At 36.1% G+C, this 18,969-nt stretch overlaps 1 protein-coding gene across 7 annotated transcripts in view; it reads right to left on the minus strand.

Annotated features, from left to right (window-relative positions):
* Positions 1-18,969, minus strand: part of SLC10A7 (solute carrier family 10 member 7) — a 242,587-nt gene that overhangs the window by 162,096 nt on the left and 61,522 nt on the right. For 5 of the 7 annotated variants that reach the window (XM_058550156.1, XM_058550158.1, XM_058550154.1 and 2 more), the window contains exon 5: positions 6,560-6,598. The exons of the other annotated variants lie outside the window; for them this stretch is intronic. In XM_058550156.1, the coding sequence (XP_058406139.1) occupies positions 6,560-6,598 (39 nt within the window). The remainder of the gene's footprint in view (positions 1-6,559; positions 6,599-18,969) is intronic. 7 annotated transcript variants of the gene reach the window in all.

Consider the following 18,969-nt stretch of genomic DNA (forward strand, 5'->3'; position numbering starts at 1 on the left):
TGCTGCCCAAAAGTGTAAGAACAGTGCTGCCCAGAGGGGAAGTCAAAGAAGGTGACTTAACGGCCACGTGGACAGAGAATTGGTGATAAAACGTACTCTCTTTTCAAAAACTCTTTTTCAATCCTTCGGATTGCAGAAAGAGACAGTTCTTGCTTTGGTACTAGTATAAATTTCACTTTTCATCAACAGGAGAGCAGGCATGGGACTCAGAGCCTTGTGTAGGCTGCAGAGTTTACCTATAAATTAATAACATTTTTCCATTTGATTTAATTTCACTTACCTTCTATTCACGACAAGATTGTTTTTTATTTACCACGTGGGTGTAAAGTTTTGCTTTAAAAGAAATTTAAATTTAAAAAGTGAATTTTATTTAACTTAATAATACAAATAATATGTTGACATGGCAAAAGGCATAAAGGTGCCTGAAATCTGGAAGACACTGCCTTGAAAGCAGTTTCTATCTTCCCTCTTTTTTAAATCTTTTATTGCTACTTATTTTTTCACGTATTTATGTCTTGTGTATTTGCTTCAGTATCTAGAAAAGTGCCTCAAATCTAACGGACTCTGAGCATATGCATGTTAATTTTATATCCTATTTTCCTATTTTGTGCCATACTGCTAATTGAACCAATGGTATTTTTCAAAGAGGAAGTAGTCTGTTCTCAGCAATCCAGCAATGATGTTCAGTTGCCCAAAGAGGTGATCAGATGAAATGCACAGCATGATGATGGGTTGCATTGTATAAAGGTAGAAACCAATCCCATTGTCTGAACATAGTTCATAAGATATTCTAAAGCTCAAGACAGGTTATTTTAAATCTTTGTTTTATCGAGTCCTCAGCAGTAAAAGTATGAACTTGAAATAACATCGTATAAGGTGGTACTAAGTACTGCTTAAAAATTCAGTTGTTTGTTTGTTTGTTCCAGCATTTAAGCTTAACGAAAATAAAAATCTGTTTTCTAAGCAAATCATGAACTTTTGGGGGAAAACCAAGATGTCAACTGAATAATTTGGGTTGGTTAAAATTTTAAGCGAATTAAGAAAAAAAGAGTCAGCATAGTTTTCAGTAATGCATAAAATGAGTATTCCATAAACATAAACTAAATTAAAAATTGACAGCCTAGATTTAGGTGAAAGGAAAACCAAATTAACAATTGAGTCTTGTCTGGCACCACCTTTAACCCTCTTCACTAGTATTTGAGATTCTTGCTTTGATTTTTAAAAAGCAGCGTTGTACAGCAATCAATGAGTAACCAAGTTAATGTGCTTCGTCTCTGACGGGTCTAAGTGTGGCTGAGCACATTTTTTTACAAGAAAGGAAGAATAAAAGAAGGTGATAAACATATATCCCAAGTTATTAAAACATGGCATTTGTGTTTGGGATTTCTTTTCTTTTAGCAACTACAATAGCATCAGTTAACTATTCGAATTTTTCTACAAAGCTAGGAAATGATGAGGGACCAGCCAAAGCAAAGAAGGAACACAGAACAACTGGTTAAGGGAAGAAAAACGTGCTGGCTAGTTCTTCAGCTCAAGGCAAGGAGCTCCTTTTAGCCCTTGTTCTGGCATGAAAAGAAACAAAAGTATTCATCTTAGAATAGCTTTTGCTGGTTCCAGCAATGACTATTTTAAAAGAGAAGAATTATGGAAAATAAACCCATTTCTTGATACTTTAAATGAAGAGATTTAGAAAGTAAACAGCAACTCAGATTTAGAAAGTAAACAGCAACTCGTATAGATCTTTCTTAGACTAGATGTTATGCATTCACAAAGATGCTTTAACTTTGCTTATAACTCTTTGCTGCTGTTTCAGAAATCTTTACATTTGTGTTGCCACAAATCATTATCATGTTGTATAACAAAAGTTATTAGAAACTCAATTTGGCATGATCAACTTTGTAACTCACTAGAGTCTCCCTTTCAGATCAGCAGTTACCAAAAATAATAAAATAGGCTGAAGAGTCTAAAAAGAAAAAGTTCTACCTTTTCCTTTGAAACTCTAATCTGCAATTCTTTTTTTTTGGTGACGAAGATTGGCCACGAGCTAACATCTATTGCCAATCTTCCTCTTTTTGCTTGAGGAAGATTGTCGCTGAGCTAACATCTGGGCCAATCTTCCTCCATTTTGTATGTGGGATGCCGCCACAGCACGGCTTGATGAGCAGTGCGCAGGTCCACACCTGGGATCTGAAACCACAAACCCTGGGCCGCTGAAATAGAGCGCGCGAACTCAACCACTATACCACCGGGCTGGCCCAAACCTACAATTCTTGAAGACATGGAAACACTTGAATTCAGCCTCCAAATAAAAAATGCTACAGGTCTAACAAATCATGTGACCAAAGTTTTTTCAACACAGTTGAATCTTTTTAAATTAAAGAAAGAATTTTTCAATTGGAGTTTTTCAGAAAGTTGCCAATATCTATTTTTTTAAAAATCTTCCTTTTGATGAGTAAGCAACACTTGAGAAGGCTGAACTTGAAATACATGGTTTTACATAGAAAAATATATATGTGTAAATTTTGATAACATTTAGTTATTCAGGGTAGCTATCAAATTTTATTAAAATCTCATCAAGAGGAAAATCTCAAAACACTTATTATGCTCCACAATTATTGTAAACTGAACAATTTAAATGAGAGGAGGAGATAATGACATTAACTTCTTAACTCAAAGCAATCCTCTGTGGCATGATTTTAAAATATTCTCTTGGTCTTAAATTTATGTAAATTAAATTCATCTATCATTGGTTATTACCAGCCTAGCTACATTAAAGGAAAAAAAGTTTTCTGTAACAATTAGTTCTTAAAAACACTGTTTTAATTAGACCTGGGACATTATTAAACTAGCTATAAATATGTACAGTATTTCAGTTGGTATACCCAGCTGTCTGAAAATCAACAAGAATGCACTCATAGTTATTTCTTCAAAAATTCTTCAAATAAATGCCTTTCATTCAAAGTTTTAATGTAATCTGAAGTGAACACCCTTTGCAGATTCCATTACGTAAACACAAGAGAAATAGTCACTCATAACCAAAGAATAATCATTGAATCAGTGTATTTTAGAACCCGTAGGGCTTAGTCACAGATAACAAATTTCTTCATTTTATGGATGTCCATGATTATGCAAAAAAAATTCATGGCAGAGCTGGACAAAACCAGATCAGTTATTTCTACCACAGCATACAAGCATTTTACATAGATTATCCCATTTAATCCTCACCACAACTGTATAGTTTAGGTACTATCATTACCCTATTTTACATATAGGGAAGGTGATGTGGTTAGGCTAGTATTCAGTCAAATAAGGATTTAAACCCAGACAGTCGGACTCCAGAAACCATACTACACCCATAATCCTAAATATTAAGGATAGATGGTTTCCATTAATAAAGAAAATTAAAAAAAAAAATTCCAACAAGTACCACCTTTTAAGAATAACAAACTAGGGGCCGGCCGGGTGGCGCAAGCGGTTAAGTGCGCGCACTCCGCTGCGGCGGCCTGGGGTTCGCTGGTTTGGATCCTGGGCGCGCACCGATGCACTGCTTGGCAAGCCATGCTGTGGCGGCATCCCATATAAAGTGGAGGAAGATGGGCACAGATGTTAGCCCAGGGCCGTCTTCCTCAGCAAAAAAAGAGGAGGATTGGCGGATGTTAGCACAGGGCTGATCTCCTCACAAAAAAAAAAAAGAATAACAGACTAAAATGTGAAGGTTATAATTTGGAATTTCCCTCCTCTAAAATAAGTCTTTTTCCCAAATCCAACTCATGCATCAACTTCTCCCTGAAGCCTTCTCCTATCATACAACTGAGATTAATTTCTTTCTTCAAACTCTTGACAATTGCTGTACACTGCTTATATGCAGAAAGTGCTAGCTGCCTTTTCATATCCATTCTTGTCTTCCTTAGTAACAGAAATCCAATTTTTAGCTCTTAGCAAACTGCCATATGTTCCAACCTTTCCAGTGGCTAGGTACGATCATATGGCTAAGTTCTACAATAAGATATTACTGTAAGTATGGTGTTGGAATTCCAAGAATGCTGTTTAAAGAAAGCAGACTTAGCTTTTAGGGGAGCTCTTTTGTGGTTTCCCAAGGTAAAGACCTTGCTATCCAGGTATCTTTTTGGCTGGTGCTCCAGCAGCTATCTTGGACCATGAGGCAACCTTGAGGAAAGAAGCTGCATGCTCTGAAGGGTGGAGGAGAAAGACAGGTGTCTCGGTCCACAATGAGATCAGGAAGCCATCATACCCTATTTGGACAGCCTCCCTCCAGATTTTATATGATAGAGAAACAAATGTTTATCTTGTATAAGCCACTATTATTTGTTGTTGTTGTTGTTGTTATTGTTAAATAAGCTGAATCTAATTCTAACCGATTTAGTTCAGACTCATACATAGTCATAATCTAAGGTTTGTTGTAACTATGGTGGGGAGGGAAGAAAAGAATAGAATTACTTCTCTTAAAACACTGGAGCAAAACATTTCCAAACATAATTTTCATTCTCAAAGCCTTTCTGGTAATTTTCAACTTTGGAAAAGAAAAAGAAGGGCAAGTAAGGGAAAGGAAAAGTAGAAAAAGATACTTCTGCCTCTCTGCCATTGCTCACGCCATTTCCTCTCTTCTCTTCCCTACTAGCTAAGCCCTACCATACTTCAAGGCCCAGCTCTGCGAAACTGTTTCTGTCCGACCTTTGAATTCAGAGTGTATATTGCCCGTGCCATTTGACAATCATATATCATCCAGTAACATCTTCTGTTTGACTTGTTAACTTTTACATTGTATTTCTTTTTCTATGTGTCATCTCCATAACATACTGGGACCCATATCATATTTCTTTGCACCCTCCACAGCTACTAGAAAACCACCTCTATGTGGCAAGAGATCAATAAATACTTTTAATTAATTAATTGAATTAAGGTTAAAAAAAAGAAGAAGAGAGCAAAAAGAGCAGAAGACTAAGGAGTAAGGATGCATAACTTCCTAGAAGTGAAAGAACATCATAAAAATCCTGAAGAATCCCTAGACCAAGTTTTACTATACTGGACCTTATCAAAGAATTGGGTCTGGTAGAACAAATATCACGATATGTTCATTGCACATACAGTCAGTGCAAAGCTCAAACTATACTTAGTGAGCTTGTCCTCCAACAAAGGATTGTGTATTTTGCTTCAGTTACTCAGAGAATTGCCTCAGACTTATTTTCTCAATTACCCTAGACATTTTTAAAGAGTAAGAGTCCAGCTTAGGAAACCACGTTTTGATAGTGGATGTGTATGATTCCAAACCATGTAAAAAAATTGGCTTCTGGCAAGATCATATTTTACAGATATTATTCTGTCAATTGTGACAACATATAGAAAATAATACTTGGACACATGAAATAATGACAACAAAATATGACTGAGTCTAAAATAAGTAGCTCAAGAGATCATTTTCATTAAATAGACTCTATTACCTCTCTTCTAAAACCAAGTAAAAATACAGCATTGGGAATAACATTACTACTTTAAAAATAAGATATACTTTAAGCATATATTTTGCAGAAGCTACATCATTAAAAGCTCTGTAACAGGGACATTAAAAGCTGTACAGCACTATGTAACAATATGTTTAAAAGCTTCAACTACATTTAAATACATACAATAATAAGTGACATAAAGAGCATTTTAAACAGAAGTAATCAATATTTTGCCCAGACTCATGAACCAGTTTATACACCACTGATTTTATTCTCAATTATTTGTAAATAACTGTACTATGTATCTGTTAATGAGTTATATACCTAAAAATACAATATTCTCATTTATTTTCATGAATTTACCCAAGTTTTAGAGAGGGTAGAAATAAAAATATTTAATTAACAGAAAATGTAGTTTCTTTCTCATTCTTTCATAACACAAACCAAGTCTTTGTTATACGATCTATTTAAAAAATAATGATTAAAAATGCTAAAACAGTATTATCCTCATAATTATATTGGTTCTACTTATGAAAGTTGAACGGTTTTTTAATCTTTTTAAGTCTAATTTATAGTTCACGTGTTCTTGCAAATTACTCACTAGTTATTTCCTCATTTCAAATTTTTTTTCACATTGATTTCTCAGAAGTATTCAAGACAGTAGCTTCTTTGACAATGAAATGTACAAAATAAATGACATGTCAACAAGTAAATTAGCATTCCCTCTCTGACCAGCTGGGTCATGTTTCCTTTTCAAAATCCTCAGTCCCATGATACAAAATAATAATAATCTAAAAGACCTCGTTAAATGATCAATATATTGACATAACCTCTATAAGGAGACACATAGTGTTTTAATTGATTCCTTGAATCCATTAAATGGAATATTAAACCCAAGCATCCAAATTATACTGTAAGAGAACATTTCCTTTATTTATTAACTATTTTCTTCAGGGTATGATTAATGGCATATGAAAAGATTCAAGAACTTTTATACTTAACCACATAGTAAAAGAAGTCCAATTTTCACTAAATCTTTTATACTAACAACATCACAACAGAAGTTATAATAGACAAGTTAAACCATGTTTACTTACCAAAAAACTTCCAAAGGCTGAATTAAATATTGCAGCTGCCTATAGAGAAAATAAATGGGGGGAAAAAAACTCACTGAAAGTAAATAGGAAAAGGAAAAGCAAAATTATCATTCTCCCATCCCCCACTATTCAAAACCTTAAAACATTGACTCTCTAAAGCAAAGTTAGTCACTGCTTACAAAAATTGCCAGTGGCCTCTAGTTTACTAAGATAGATGAGCTGCAACTTAGGAATTCATAAATAATGGGTCTCAAAAGCAAGCAAAAAAGGCTTGCCATGAGATGCTTTGAACCTATATGACAGTACCAAAGAATCATCACCAATAGTAAATTGAAACCTTGTTGTAATGATTTTGTTACTAGACTTAAAACAATCAGAGGTTGATTTATTCATCAAAAAAAAATTCATATTATTAGGAAAAGGAAAACCAGAATTGTAAAGCAAACATTAACTACTCTCTACCAGGGACTATAAGTCCTATGAGTTACACCCACAAAGTGAGATCTGTTGTTCCCATACAACACACATTAAACATATGAACAATACTGTTAGACCACGGAAGTTATTCCTATACCATTAATTTTAAAGTAGAAACTAGCAAGAAAAACTTCCATTTGGTGTTCAGAATTCAAAGAAGAAATACTTTACTCTGTGCTTACCTAAATATCCAGGGAATACATAGTAGACGTAATATAGTTCTTAACTTTAAATCAATCACTGTATTCCATGGAGCTACACCTGAATCCTGAAAGCTTCTCACATTACCCAAAAAGGATAAAATCTTGTATATCATCCAATTTGATTAAAAGAAAAGAAAAGGAGAGAGGAAGAAAAAACAATAAAAGGCAAAAGGAGGGGGAGAGAAAATCTATTGACATCTCCTGTAGATCCAGAGCAGAATTAAATTAATCATCATGGACATGAGCAGCCACATTATAGTAAGAAGAGGATGTCAGTCTAGCAAGTTTGAATAAAGTCCAAAGCCACGCTAAGAGCTGTAGCTGAAAATGCCTTCTGCTCCAGAAGAGGATGCAATGAGAGTGCATGGGTAATGAGATCCTTGGCTCCAGAGAGCTTAGCTCTCCTATTCAAGTTCATAATTAATTCAAAGCTTTGATAATTTCATTAGATTTCTCCTTTGCTGGCCCTATCAATAAAAGATGGCACTGGACCACAGCTCCTCTGTGGCATAAACATAGGCACAGGCACAGACCAGGGAAACCTTTGCTTCCTGAGAGGGACAATGGCATATGGTGTTCTGTGTTGTACAGGGAGCAGTGAAGAAAAAGATTTGGCTAAATAAAACATTACAGATGACGATTGTAAACTACAGCAACATATTTAACACATCTTCCTGGAATTCCACCATAGATGATTCAGGAAAAAGTTTTATGTGTGGAGAAAAATAAATAAAGCTGTATAAATAAACGAGTTGTAGTGAGATCAACAGGGAACACTGCCTTCCTTCTTACAAAAGTGCACCTTCCCCACAAACAATGTTTATTTCTAGACCCTATTTTGTGCTTAAAATGGCTTTATTTCTCTTTTTAGTAAAGGAATGAAGTATTCCCTTTGAGCTCCTCTCTTCCAAATTTGTTTCTTTCCAGTACCTTTCACCAGCCTTATATTGATAACTAACCATTTTGTCTAGCGTTTAAAGAAACATGGATCGTTAGAAAAAGACTCAGAAGTCAAAGTAAAATAAGTATCAACTACTACTCGTCAGATCAAATCGCCATACTCCCACTCCATCCAGTTCTCTTTTCTAACCCAAACACAAGCAATATATTTCAGGTGGATTGGCTGTGTTCCTGCATTTTATAAAATGACAGTGATGACAGTGACGGGATATCTTAGGTACCCAAAGATGCTGCAGGTCAACTTCTTCTCAGTTGTTTTTCTGACAGTGGTGATGGATTTGAACGCACTCACCTATACTATCACTCGATGCTCCCATGCAGGGAGCTCTGGCAATCATTTGTGAAATGGCTTATTAAGGTTCTGGGTACTCTGAAGAACCATGTGAAATTGGACAGTGAACCAAGGATCTTGGGCTCAATAGCAACAGATAATGAAGCTAATAGTTGCCTCAATTCTGCAGTTGCAGCATATGAAGGAATTATGTTTTCCAGAGTTCCAAAGAGTGATGATAAATATTTAGAAAGTATTTAATTGATATACAAAAGACATGCATGACTTGTGACTTAAGGAGGAATTCCCAGCTCCTCAGCATGATGTACAAGGCCCTTCATGAACAGGTGTCTGTCCATCTCAGTTCTTGCCTCAAGTTTTATATTCTGACAACACAAAACTCTTGTGATTCCCCAAACTCATCATGCTGTTTCTTACCTCTTTGTTCCCTGGCCTGGAATGCCCTTCTCCCTTCCTCTACCTAGGTAACTTCCATGTATGTTAGCGACTCGGCTTGGGTTTTGTCCTTCCAAGAAGCTTTCAATCACCTCCTCCAACACACACACATCCACACTTCTAGAGGGACTAAGTGTCCCCACACCTGCTGCCACAACATCTTGAGCATACCTCTGCAATGGCACTTATCACATTATTGAAATGGCCTATCTATATGCCTCCCTGCCCCACTAGAGACTAAAGTCTTCTTAGGAAGGCATCTGATGAAGCTCATCCTAAGCACCTACATGTTTGCTAAGTGAATTGCTGAAATTTGTAGGATTCCCAGGAATGTCCAAAGTCTACCTCTTTTACTAAGTTATTCTACGTGTTTGGCAGAATCCAAGGACTGGCAGACACAGAAGACTGGACCTGACACCTGGCACCACAGCCAAGCAATAGCAATGACAGACCTAGACTTTGGTCTCCTATCCAATATAAGCATCTCTTTCACAATATCTTGTTTTACTTCCCTTAACTTCCCTATTATGATACAGTCATATAAATATGCTTAACATAAGTAATGTTTTAAAATTTACTACTACTATATAGCAATAGAGTTAGTTAAATAAAACCTGGAATTACCCAGGAATACTCTGCAGCCATTAAAAAGAGGATAATCTAAAAATACTGATATGAAAGCAGGCTAAGATATTTTAAATGAAAAAGTAAGTTTCAAAACAGCATGTATAATTCTTTCAATGTTTTTTTCCACACTGCTAAGCAATTTTCCAACACCGGCTGGGTGTCCTACAATTCAATTCAGTTCTGCGACTATCTACCTGAAACTAGTGTCAGATCCCACAGGTTAAGGGCTCAGTCCCCCAAGACTGCTCACACTTTAGATGTTAATCACAAGTCTGGGTTGTCACCTGTGCTTCTGACCAACTGGCTATAAATGGGAGGTTCCCACAACCCCATCTTCCAATTTGATTAATTGGCTGCGAGGCTCACAGAAGTCAAGAAACCAGTTTACTCACCAGATTACCACTTTATTATAAAAGTATATAACTCAGGAAGAGCCAGACAGAAGAGACGTATAGGGCAAGGTGTGGGGAAAGGGCGTGCAGCTTCCACGCTCTTTCCAGGCACACCACTCTCTCAGCATCTCCACGCGTTCACCGTCCTGGAAGCTCTTCGAACCCATCCTCTTGGGGTTTTATGGAGGCTCCATTACATATGTATGACTGATTACATCACTGGCTATTGGTGATGGAATTCAATCTCCACCCCCCACCCCCACCTCCCAGAGGTCTGAGAGTCTGATCGAAAGTTCCAACCCTCTAATCACTGGTTAGTTCTCCTGACAACAAGCCCCGTCCTTAGGTTGGCTAGGGGCTTTCCAAAAGTCACCTAATTAACAAAACAAAAGACACCTTTTAGAGCTCTCATCACTTAGGAAATTCCAAGAGTTTTAAGAGCTGTGTGCCAGGAACTGGGACAAAGACCAAATATGTATTTCTTACTATAAATCACAATATCACATTCCTATTGTGTAAATATGTACACACTCACATACCTTTATACTGATAGGTATAAAAAATACTATTTTTTCTGAAAGAAATCACAAAAAAACTCCTAACGATGGTTATATTTGTTGAAAGGGATTGGGTAAGGGGTTGTTTTTATTTTTCATTTTGTTCTGTCTGTCCTGTTTGGCTTTTTGTTTTTAACATGTTATTTTTCTATATTTCAACAAGGATTATTTGGGCAAGGAGATGTTGAGCCATTTATTGTTTTCGTTTTTAATCTCTTTGTGTTAAAAATGTAATAAATGTTTTATTTTAAAATAAAATTAAGATTTCAATCTCTACTTTGCACATTAGGGATATCTTTTACCGGTTGCTTAAGCTGGATGGTGAGCACCCTCTGGAGCACACATCATTGTGCTGGGGGTATAAGAAGCCACAGGATGAACAGAGGGCATCTTCTAGGAGTATCTGTAGCATGAGAAAATTTGATTTTGAAAATAAACCAAAAATCTACTATTATTTTCGTATTAAAAAAAACATGGCTATCGAAATACAAACTTTATGTACTGAGATCAAACACGAGCCACCAAAGACAATTTGTTCTGAAGGTAAGACCCTTCAGATGATACAACTAGGATCTTAGGATATGAGTTTCCTCTCCTCTGCCTTCTAGAAGCCATACCTGAGACAGTCCACTGATTTTTTAAATATAGCATTTCATTTGTTATTCCCTTTTGTTAGAAACAATTTAATTACCTGTCTCCCCTCTAGAATGCTACATTACAACAAAAATTATGTCTAATTTGTACAAGATTGTATCCTCAGTGCCTAGAACAGCACCCGGCTTGTAGTAGACCCTCAACAAATATTATTGAATCAAAGAATGAATGAATGAATACTTCTTGTACTAACTGAATGTCCTGTACAGTAATGTTTTCATTATTAACTCATGAATCCCATCTGCAAAGTCTATACCTTGGTGTAATCACATTTGATGGATAATTAGATCAATGCTAATGGAAAAAAGTTTATATTGAGGTGGTTTTTTAATACTGAGTAGATTGGCTTCCTTTATATTACACATTTTTAGATAATATATTGCTTTCAGTGTCAACCCAATTTTACCCAATACATAGTATTTTACTAATGTTTCATTATATGTTGTACAGCACATCTTTATTAAGTTATTTTGGAAAATCGAGTAAGTTCAATAACACATTAATTTCTTCATAACCTACTTGGAATTATTTGAAATAAAAAGGTAAACTAAAAAACACTGGAAACAATGGGGACAAAGAGTTCTCAAATCACAAAAGCAACCTCTTCCATTGCTGAATGCCTTTAAATGTTATGGAGTTCTACCTTACAGTAAGCCCGAAACCTTCATCTTCCATAACTGCCATGCAATGACTATGTTCCACACTCTGGAGTTAGATAAATTTGTAGTCCTTTTTTAAACAACTGTACTTCAAATATATGAACACTGCTGGGTCCTACCCAAGTCTTTTCTGATAATACCATATCTAAAATTTTCATAATGCTGGTCCAATACTCCTTTTTTTCCTTCCTTCATCAGTCCACTAAATCAAAAAACGAAATCCATTATTTACATTACGTGTGAATGATCTTTTGCAAATTAGTTTATGAAAATTCCAGCTTTCGCTGTTGCATACCCCGCTTCCCCAATCAACGTATACAGAAATGTTTACTAAAATGTTAAAATGGGATATTTATGGTTGTGTCAGATTTCAAATAATGCTCCAAGTTAAAGAGAATGTGTGGCAAGTACTCCACTATTCTAAAGTAAGATACCAGATATATTCAAGCAAATACTTATAAAAAGATATGAGAACTAGACCAGGGACCATTTCACATACAGGCCATATAAGAAAAGACTAGAAATTCTAGAGGAGGTTGATAAAAGGAAATTTCCAGGAGTAGTGGGTCTTTTGACTTTTCCCTCCTCACCTACGGGAGAAAGCTGACGTGCCCACCACACCTCCCAAGTTGGGAAAGGGGCAATATATACAAAACCAACAGCAGGGATAAGAGAAATTGCAAGGAAGCTAAAGAGTAGCATTGCTGTCCTGTGTGGGATGTTTACTGAGGGAGAAAGAACTCGCTAGGCTGTCAGGGGAGCAGAGTGCACTTTGTGAGAGTTCTTGGAAAATCCCTAGAATTGGGGTAGGGGGACAGTGAGGGTGTGTAATGAACCAGAGACAGGTTTTGCTTCCTGACTAAAAACAGCAAAGGTGAGGACGCCGCTTAGAACAGACCATAGTGGTAGGGCAAGGAGAGAGCGTAAGCAATTGGGCAAAGTATACTTCAGTTCTGTGATGGGGCAAGGTTCTGTCAAGTCCATGTGGGCCAAGTAGATGCCTCAGAGGACAGGCATCACACTTGATTCATTTCGAGCAACCTAAAACAGCAGCCTTCCAGGGTGAAGAGAGTCTAGCAATAGGAGGCTGAAGGGACATGTTTAGGGGCAAGGGCTGGAGGTGTACTCTGAAGACTCCCTCCTCTAACCTGTCCAGCAAAAAGAGATAGCATGTGGATTCCTGCTATGACAGAGGGCACTGAGGGCCAGATTACAACAGCACCAATCAGACAAGACTCTGTCCTACTCCCTCTAACGTACTTGTCCTATTCTTACCCGGACTCTAAAGAGGCCAGAAGTAGGAGGGGGAGAAGGTAAAAAAATAGTGCAACAGACCAAGCCCTCTTCCCCACTGGTCCTGCCGCCTATCCCATTTTTATATTTTTATCATATGTGTATATGTTCATTTTTAAAAAATTATAATTTTCTGTGTTTTATAAAGACAGGTTAGGCCTAGATTGGGAAAGAAGGGAGTTTGGACGGCCGGCCCCATGGCTTGGCGGTTAAGTGCGCGCGCTGTGCTGCCGGCGGCCCGGGTTCGGATCCCGGGTGCGCACCGACGCACCGCTCCTCTGGCCATGCTGAGGCCGCATCCCACATACGGCAACTAGAAGGATGTGCAACTATGACAGACAACTATCTGCTGGGGCTTTGGGGGAAAAATAAATAAATAAAATCTTTAAAAAAAAAAAAGAAGGGAGTTTGGAGTTTTAAGCTAGACTGTCCTGGATTATTTAATACCAAAAATTATTATTTAACACATAATTACTAAATATATGACTATTTTTGTAACTAAAAGTAACCAGAAAACCATGAGATCTGCCAGAGATGCTGTCAAAGGAGAGGGTAGGGGTGGGGAATAGAGTATGTGAGACAGCATTTCATGTATATGATCCTCAAATTCACAACACTCAATAAAGAGATTATAACAGCATAACATTTTAAATGTATAGTTGAGCTAAAAGAAAATAAAAAACCCCAGGTACTAGACATATAGAAGTCAGCCAAAGAAAGAGCAGTAAAGCATGAGAGTTGATGCTGCACTCTCCGGGACAATACAGACTTGTGCCCATGAAGCCATAAGAAGCACAGGCTTTGGCCTGTGAAGGGTGAGAACCGAAGTGAGACATGTGCAGCGGGCAGAGCAGAACGCTGGAAGGACCGCCCCACCATACACGAGCAACTAGAAAACTCTACCTACAAAGTCAAGAAAGGAACAGGAAGGCCTGCATCAAGGGTGGGCACGGGACTGAATTTACACTACACACATGATTCGAGAGTCCCAAACTAACGATTAGTTCAAAGAAAAGAAAAGACACAACGGATCAAAGACCAGTGGAATTCTGAGGCCTGGAAAGAAACAAATGCAAAATTTCTCTTTGGGGTTACTTCAATAATCCAGAACAAAGGGGATTCCCAGATAAAACAACCCCCACTGAAGAGGATTTTACAATTAAAAAATTACAGACAATGTGAGAAAGCTGTATATGACAACAGCACCATTATAAAGCAGTTAGGAAAGGAGGAGAAACTGAGTTTTCCACAATATACTAAAAAAGAAAATACTAGATAAATTAAAGACATAGAATTGGAAAGCAAAACTTTAAAACATAGAATAAAATACGAAACTATGTTCAGAAAAGGAAACAATTTTTTAAATAAGACACAAAAAGTACACATGAAAAAGGAAAAGCTAGGGTTGCCATGCAACAAAGGTCTGGCCAATGAGATATAAACTGACATCTGCTTGATGATGTGGGGTCAGGGAGGTTAGCTTGGCACTGCTCTTCTTTGCTTCTTCCTGCCCAGAGCAGGGAAAGCTATCTTGTGACCAGAAGAGAAAGGCCAATAGCAATGGAGAGACAGCCACTCTAATATCATTGAGCCACAGAACAAACACCAGCAACCCCTACCTCCAGGCATCTTGGTATATGAGAAAAATAAGTCCCCGTTTAAGCCACTTTTAGTCTGATTTTCTATTACTGGAAGCCTAACTGATACAATCATGTCCCTAAACAAGGGAGAAAATAGTAAAGGACAAATCAGGCAGGTTAGATAAATCGCTCTAAGATATAAAATTTGAGAGGTATATTAAGTTTTATTTAGCACTTATCTCTTGTTTCCATTGCAAACGGCATAACACATTAAAAAAGAAAGAAAAGAAAACTGACCATTGGTGACGATTGTTGGAGATCAAAACTGCCTTGTCTCACCTTGGAAAAGTTCCCTAGCTACGTGAATTTATGTCGCTCCAGCCTCTGATTCACAAGAACTGGCCTTAATATTTATTTCCTTTCTAAGCCTAGGTTCATTTAGAAAAAACATAAAGACATCAAAGATTGATTTCCAATCCTTGGTCTTCAATTAAATATGGAAACACAAAATATTTTCTTTTTACTGTAAGATATTTTGCAAAAGGTTATATAGAAATGCAAAAATAAGACTTTTTTTTAAAGTTTATTCTGTTTTAAAAGCCAATTATAATTGGCTGTCTGATAAGCACATTAGTTGCTAGGACATTTTAATATTGCCTACTTAATTACCACTATTTTTACTGTGTAAATCTCATAACAAGTAAAATTCGAGTTACATATTTCTATATTACATTTAAATATTATTGAACCATACCACAAAAAGTAAATACATGGGATAGCAAATAAAATGTGAATTTATACACCATGCTCAACATTAAAGGAGCACTCTTCATTTGATTCCATTATTTATGTAACTGGATTTTTTAAGCAGCAATGGCTGAAAAGTAGAATATTATTTTAAAATCATTGCTGAATATTTCTTCTCAACAAATAAATCTAAATGAAGACCATAGTACTACTACAGGCATTCACCAATTTAAAGAAAGATTGTTTTTAGAACATGTACCATCAAAATTCACCATCTTAATGACCACTTTAATTCTTTGTTTCAAAACCATTACAGGAATGAACAAAAGTTCATATATATGCAGGTTACCAGTAAATGACACTTAGATGCTTTTCTGCAAGTAAGCCACATTTCTTGCCTATTTCTACAGGTCCATTTCTTGATACTAATGGAAAAAATTATTTAATATCCTTAATCTTGAAGTGAATGGGGGTAGCTATTCTTATTTGAAACTATTCATCTCAATTCAGGCAAGGAAAAAATATATTTAAGTTACTGTTTCTGGGTGCTAAATTGAATCAGGTGTCCTCTCCTCTTAAGAAAATTAAGTTGCTTTTGTGCAAGAGTGTTTTAATGAAAACACAGCCCACCGACAGTGATAAATGGGAATGACACCAGAGAGAGCATGTAAGCAGGACAATATGTGCACGTTACAGTCTTACAGCCAATTTTTCACTGACTATTCTGAATGACTTCGCTGTTTCTTAAGGGGCCTATTAATCTCAAATTTAGTTATTACACAACGTTTATTTGAACATATATTCTGCGGATGATGACAGTTAATAAAGGAAATCTTTCACAAGCTGTATTTTTACATATTGTTCCAGCTACAGCTCCCAGTCATTTGATGGTATTGATGGAATAACCTACATTGTGCTGAGACTTAAAAAAAAAGGGCACATATATTCAGATTCCTTTCTAAGCACATGGGGACTCTTAAATAACCGTTAAAATGAATACAAAAAAATCCTGCTATGAAATGGCAAAAGTAAAAGGACATCTTAACAGTTCAACAAAATTTTTTAATGTGAAAATTGACTCTTCTAAGACAAACCAGACACCTTTTAACACTTTTAAAGTTTTGCTGCATAATATGCAATAGTTTTTGCATACCAATCTATAATCTTCACAACATGCATGGAGTAGGGGAGGGAAGACAAAATCAATTTTCTTGAAGTACAAAAAGAATCAAGTAACATAGCTGCTTTGATTTTCTCCTTGGTATGCTTTTTTGATAAAATACCATGTATTTAAAATAGTGGGGATCCTGTATTTCTTATTTCTGGTGGCACACTTAAAGGCTGACAAGAATTACTTCAACATTTTCCTAAAAACATATTTATCAGCTCAAATAACTTCATCAATTCAGATTGTGGTTCTTGTTCCAGAAGAAACTTGTTACTTTAAGTATAACTGGTTCATAACCACAAAACCTATTAGCAGGAAATATTTACACTAGTTTAAGATTTTTAAATCTGCCTCACAATCGAGATGAATACAGACTTAATCAAACACTTTCAATTTCATCCTCCTGAAATCTCAGTCTTCAAAGGTGTTCAATTTCAATGACATCAGAATTTTCAAGTGGGAAAGGCCCTTGGATACTATGATAATCCCTTTATAAATGAAGAAACAGAACTCTAGAGAGATGAAGGATCTATCCCAAGGTCATATTGGCTAGCGGCAAAGCCAGAATAGAACTCTTCTCCAGACATTCCTTGTACCTTCTCTATTATATCCACGCTGCCTATTGCACGTATTATTTTAAACAGATATTTGTAGACATATAATACAAAAAGAGCATATACCAAAATACTAATAGTGGTTATTTTGTGGTAATGGGATTATGGATATTTTTTTCCTTTGTACTTTTCTCTGATTTTCAAGATTTTTGTACCGGTTATGCATTTATTAGGAAAAAAGCATATAATAAGTGTTATATGTTAGTACAACTAACATTTAGAGGTTCTCTCTTTAATCTTTAGGCAAACCTTGAACAATGCTGTGCGCATATTAGGTGCTCAATCAATGTCGGACTAGAAATTGAATGAAACTGAAGATAACACCAAGAAGAAACTACCTAAATAGTCTTGTTATATTAATGCTGAATACTCAGAGGAACAAACTGTAACTCAGAATATCAACTGTTAAACTGAAAATACATATTTATTTATTAATAGCTTATTAAGCACTTGTAAATATCTAAGATGAAGCTGAATAAAACTTACTTAAAATATTACATGCTGCTTGACATTACATCTTTTTTTAAATGCCAACTTCTCAATATTCCTGAAGTTTAATTGTTCTTAATCTTTTGGGTTTCCTATGCTCTGACAAAAAGGAATAAAATAAATACTCCTTTAATTATTCATTCATTTAACACAAATTTATTAAGCAATTTATTAAGCTAAGCAGTGAGAATACAAAAATAAACACCATAGAGTACCTGCTCACAGTATAGGGCTAGAAGCCAGACATCATAACCGCTGTAATACAAGATCAGTGGGATCAAAGAGTTATGGCAGCACAGAAATTAACTACTAAAATTTCCTTTAAAGTGATCTTTTTCCATACTTCCTAGTGATATACAACAAGCACTTCTCTGATCAATTAATGGAAGCTCTATTTAATGTCAACAGATGAACTAAGCCCTCAGCACACCAACAGAGAAATTGGCCAAGAATTCCCCTAACACTTTGTTTAGAAGGGCATCCATAAAATGTAAGTGACAACCTATGTCAAGCCATCTAATGTTTCTTACAAATTTTAGACTCTAGCTACCTAACTCTGTTATTTCTGCTCTTTTCCAACCATTAGGTCCGGGAATCTCTGAACTTCTTAAGAGGGCAATGGATCAATCCCTCAGTAATAACTCTCTCATCAGCTTTTCATTAGCAATAAAATAGCTTTCCTACCATCTTCTCGGAAAAAATTTACCATAGATTCACAGAACTGCAACGGACTTCTGCAGATCATCTAATCAAGGCACCTTTCCTCAAAAAGGACCACACTGAAATCACTAACAAATGGAACCTACCTATCCTATTCTTCATGTCTTCAGGATCGGAGACTGCACAATCTCTTTTAGAATCCTAGATTTAAAATCTAGAATTTAAATCATATTTTTCACTAGCAAGTCCTTTCCTTTTCTGAATTAACTTTTCATCTGAGATCATCTTTTTATGTTAGATCCCTTGAGAAGATTAAAAAAGAGCTGTGTTATTGCTATTACAAGTAGTATGCTGGTAAATGTTTAACAACTGGCTCTCAGAATGAGGGAAAGAACCCCAGTTTGTAATGTTTGCTGATTTTTGTGCTGTAAATACTCCCACCGTGGCCAATTTTAAGCTGCAAACGTAAACACAAAGATGGGAAATGATGGCATAATTCCAAAGGTATAAAAAATTAGAAAAAGAAGGGCAAATTGAACACAAAATAAGCATAGAAACTAATGAAACTAATGAAATCAAAAACAGAAAGACAATAGAGATCAA

This window comes from Diceros bicornis, chromosome 11 (assembly GCF_020826845.1).
Source record: "Diceros bicornis minor isolate mBicDic1 chromosome 11, mDicBic1.mat.cur, whole genome shotgun sequence".
Classification (NCBI taxonomy): Eukaryota; Metazoa; Chordata; class Mammalia; order Perissodactyla; family Rhinocerotidae; genus Diceros; species Diceros bicornis.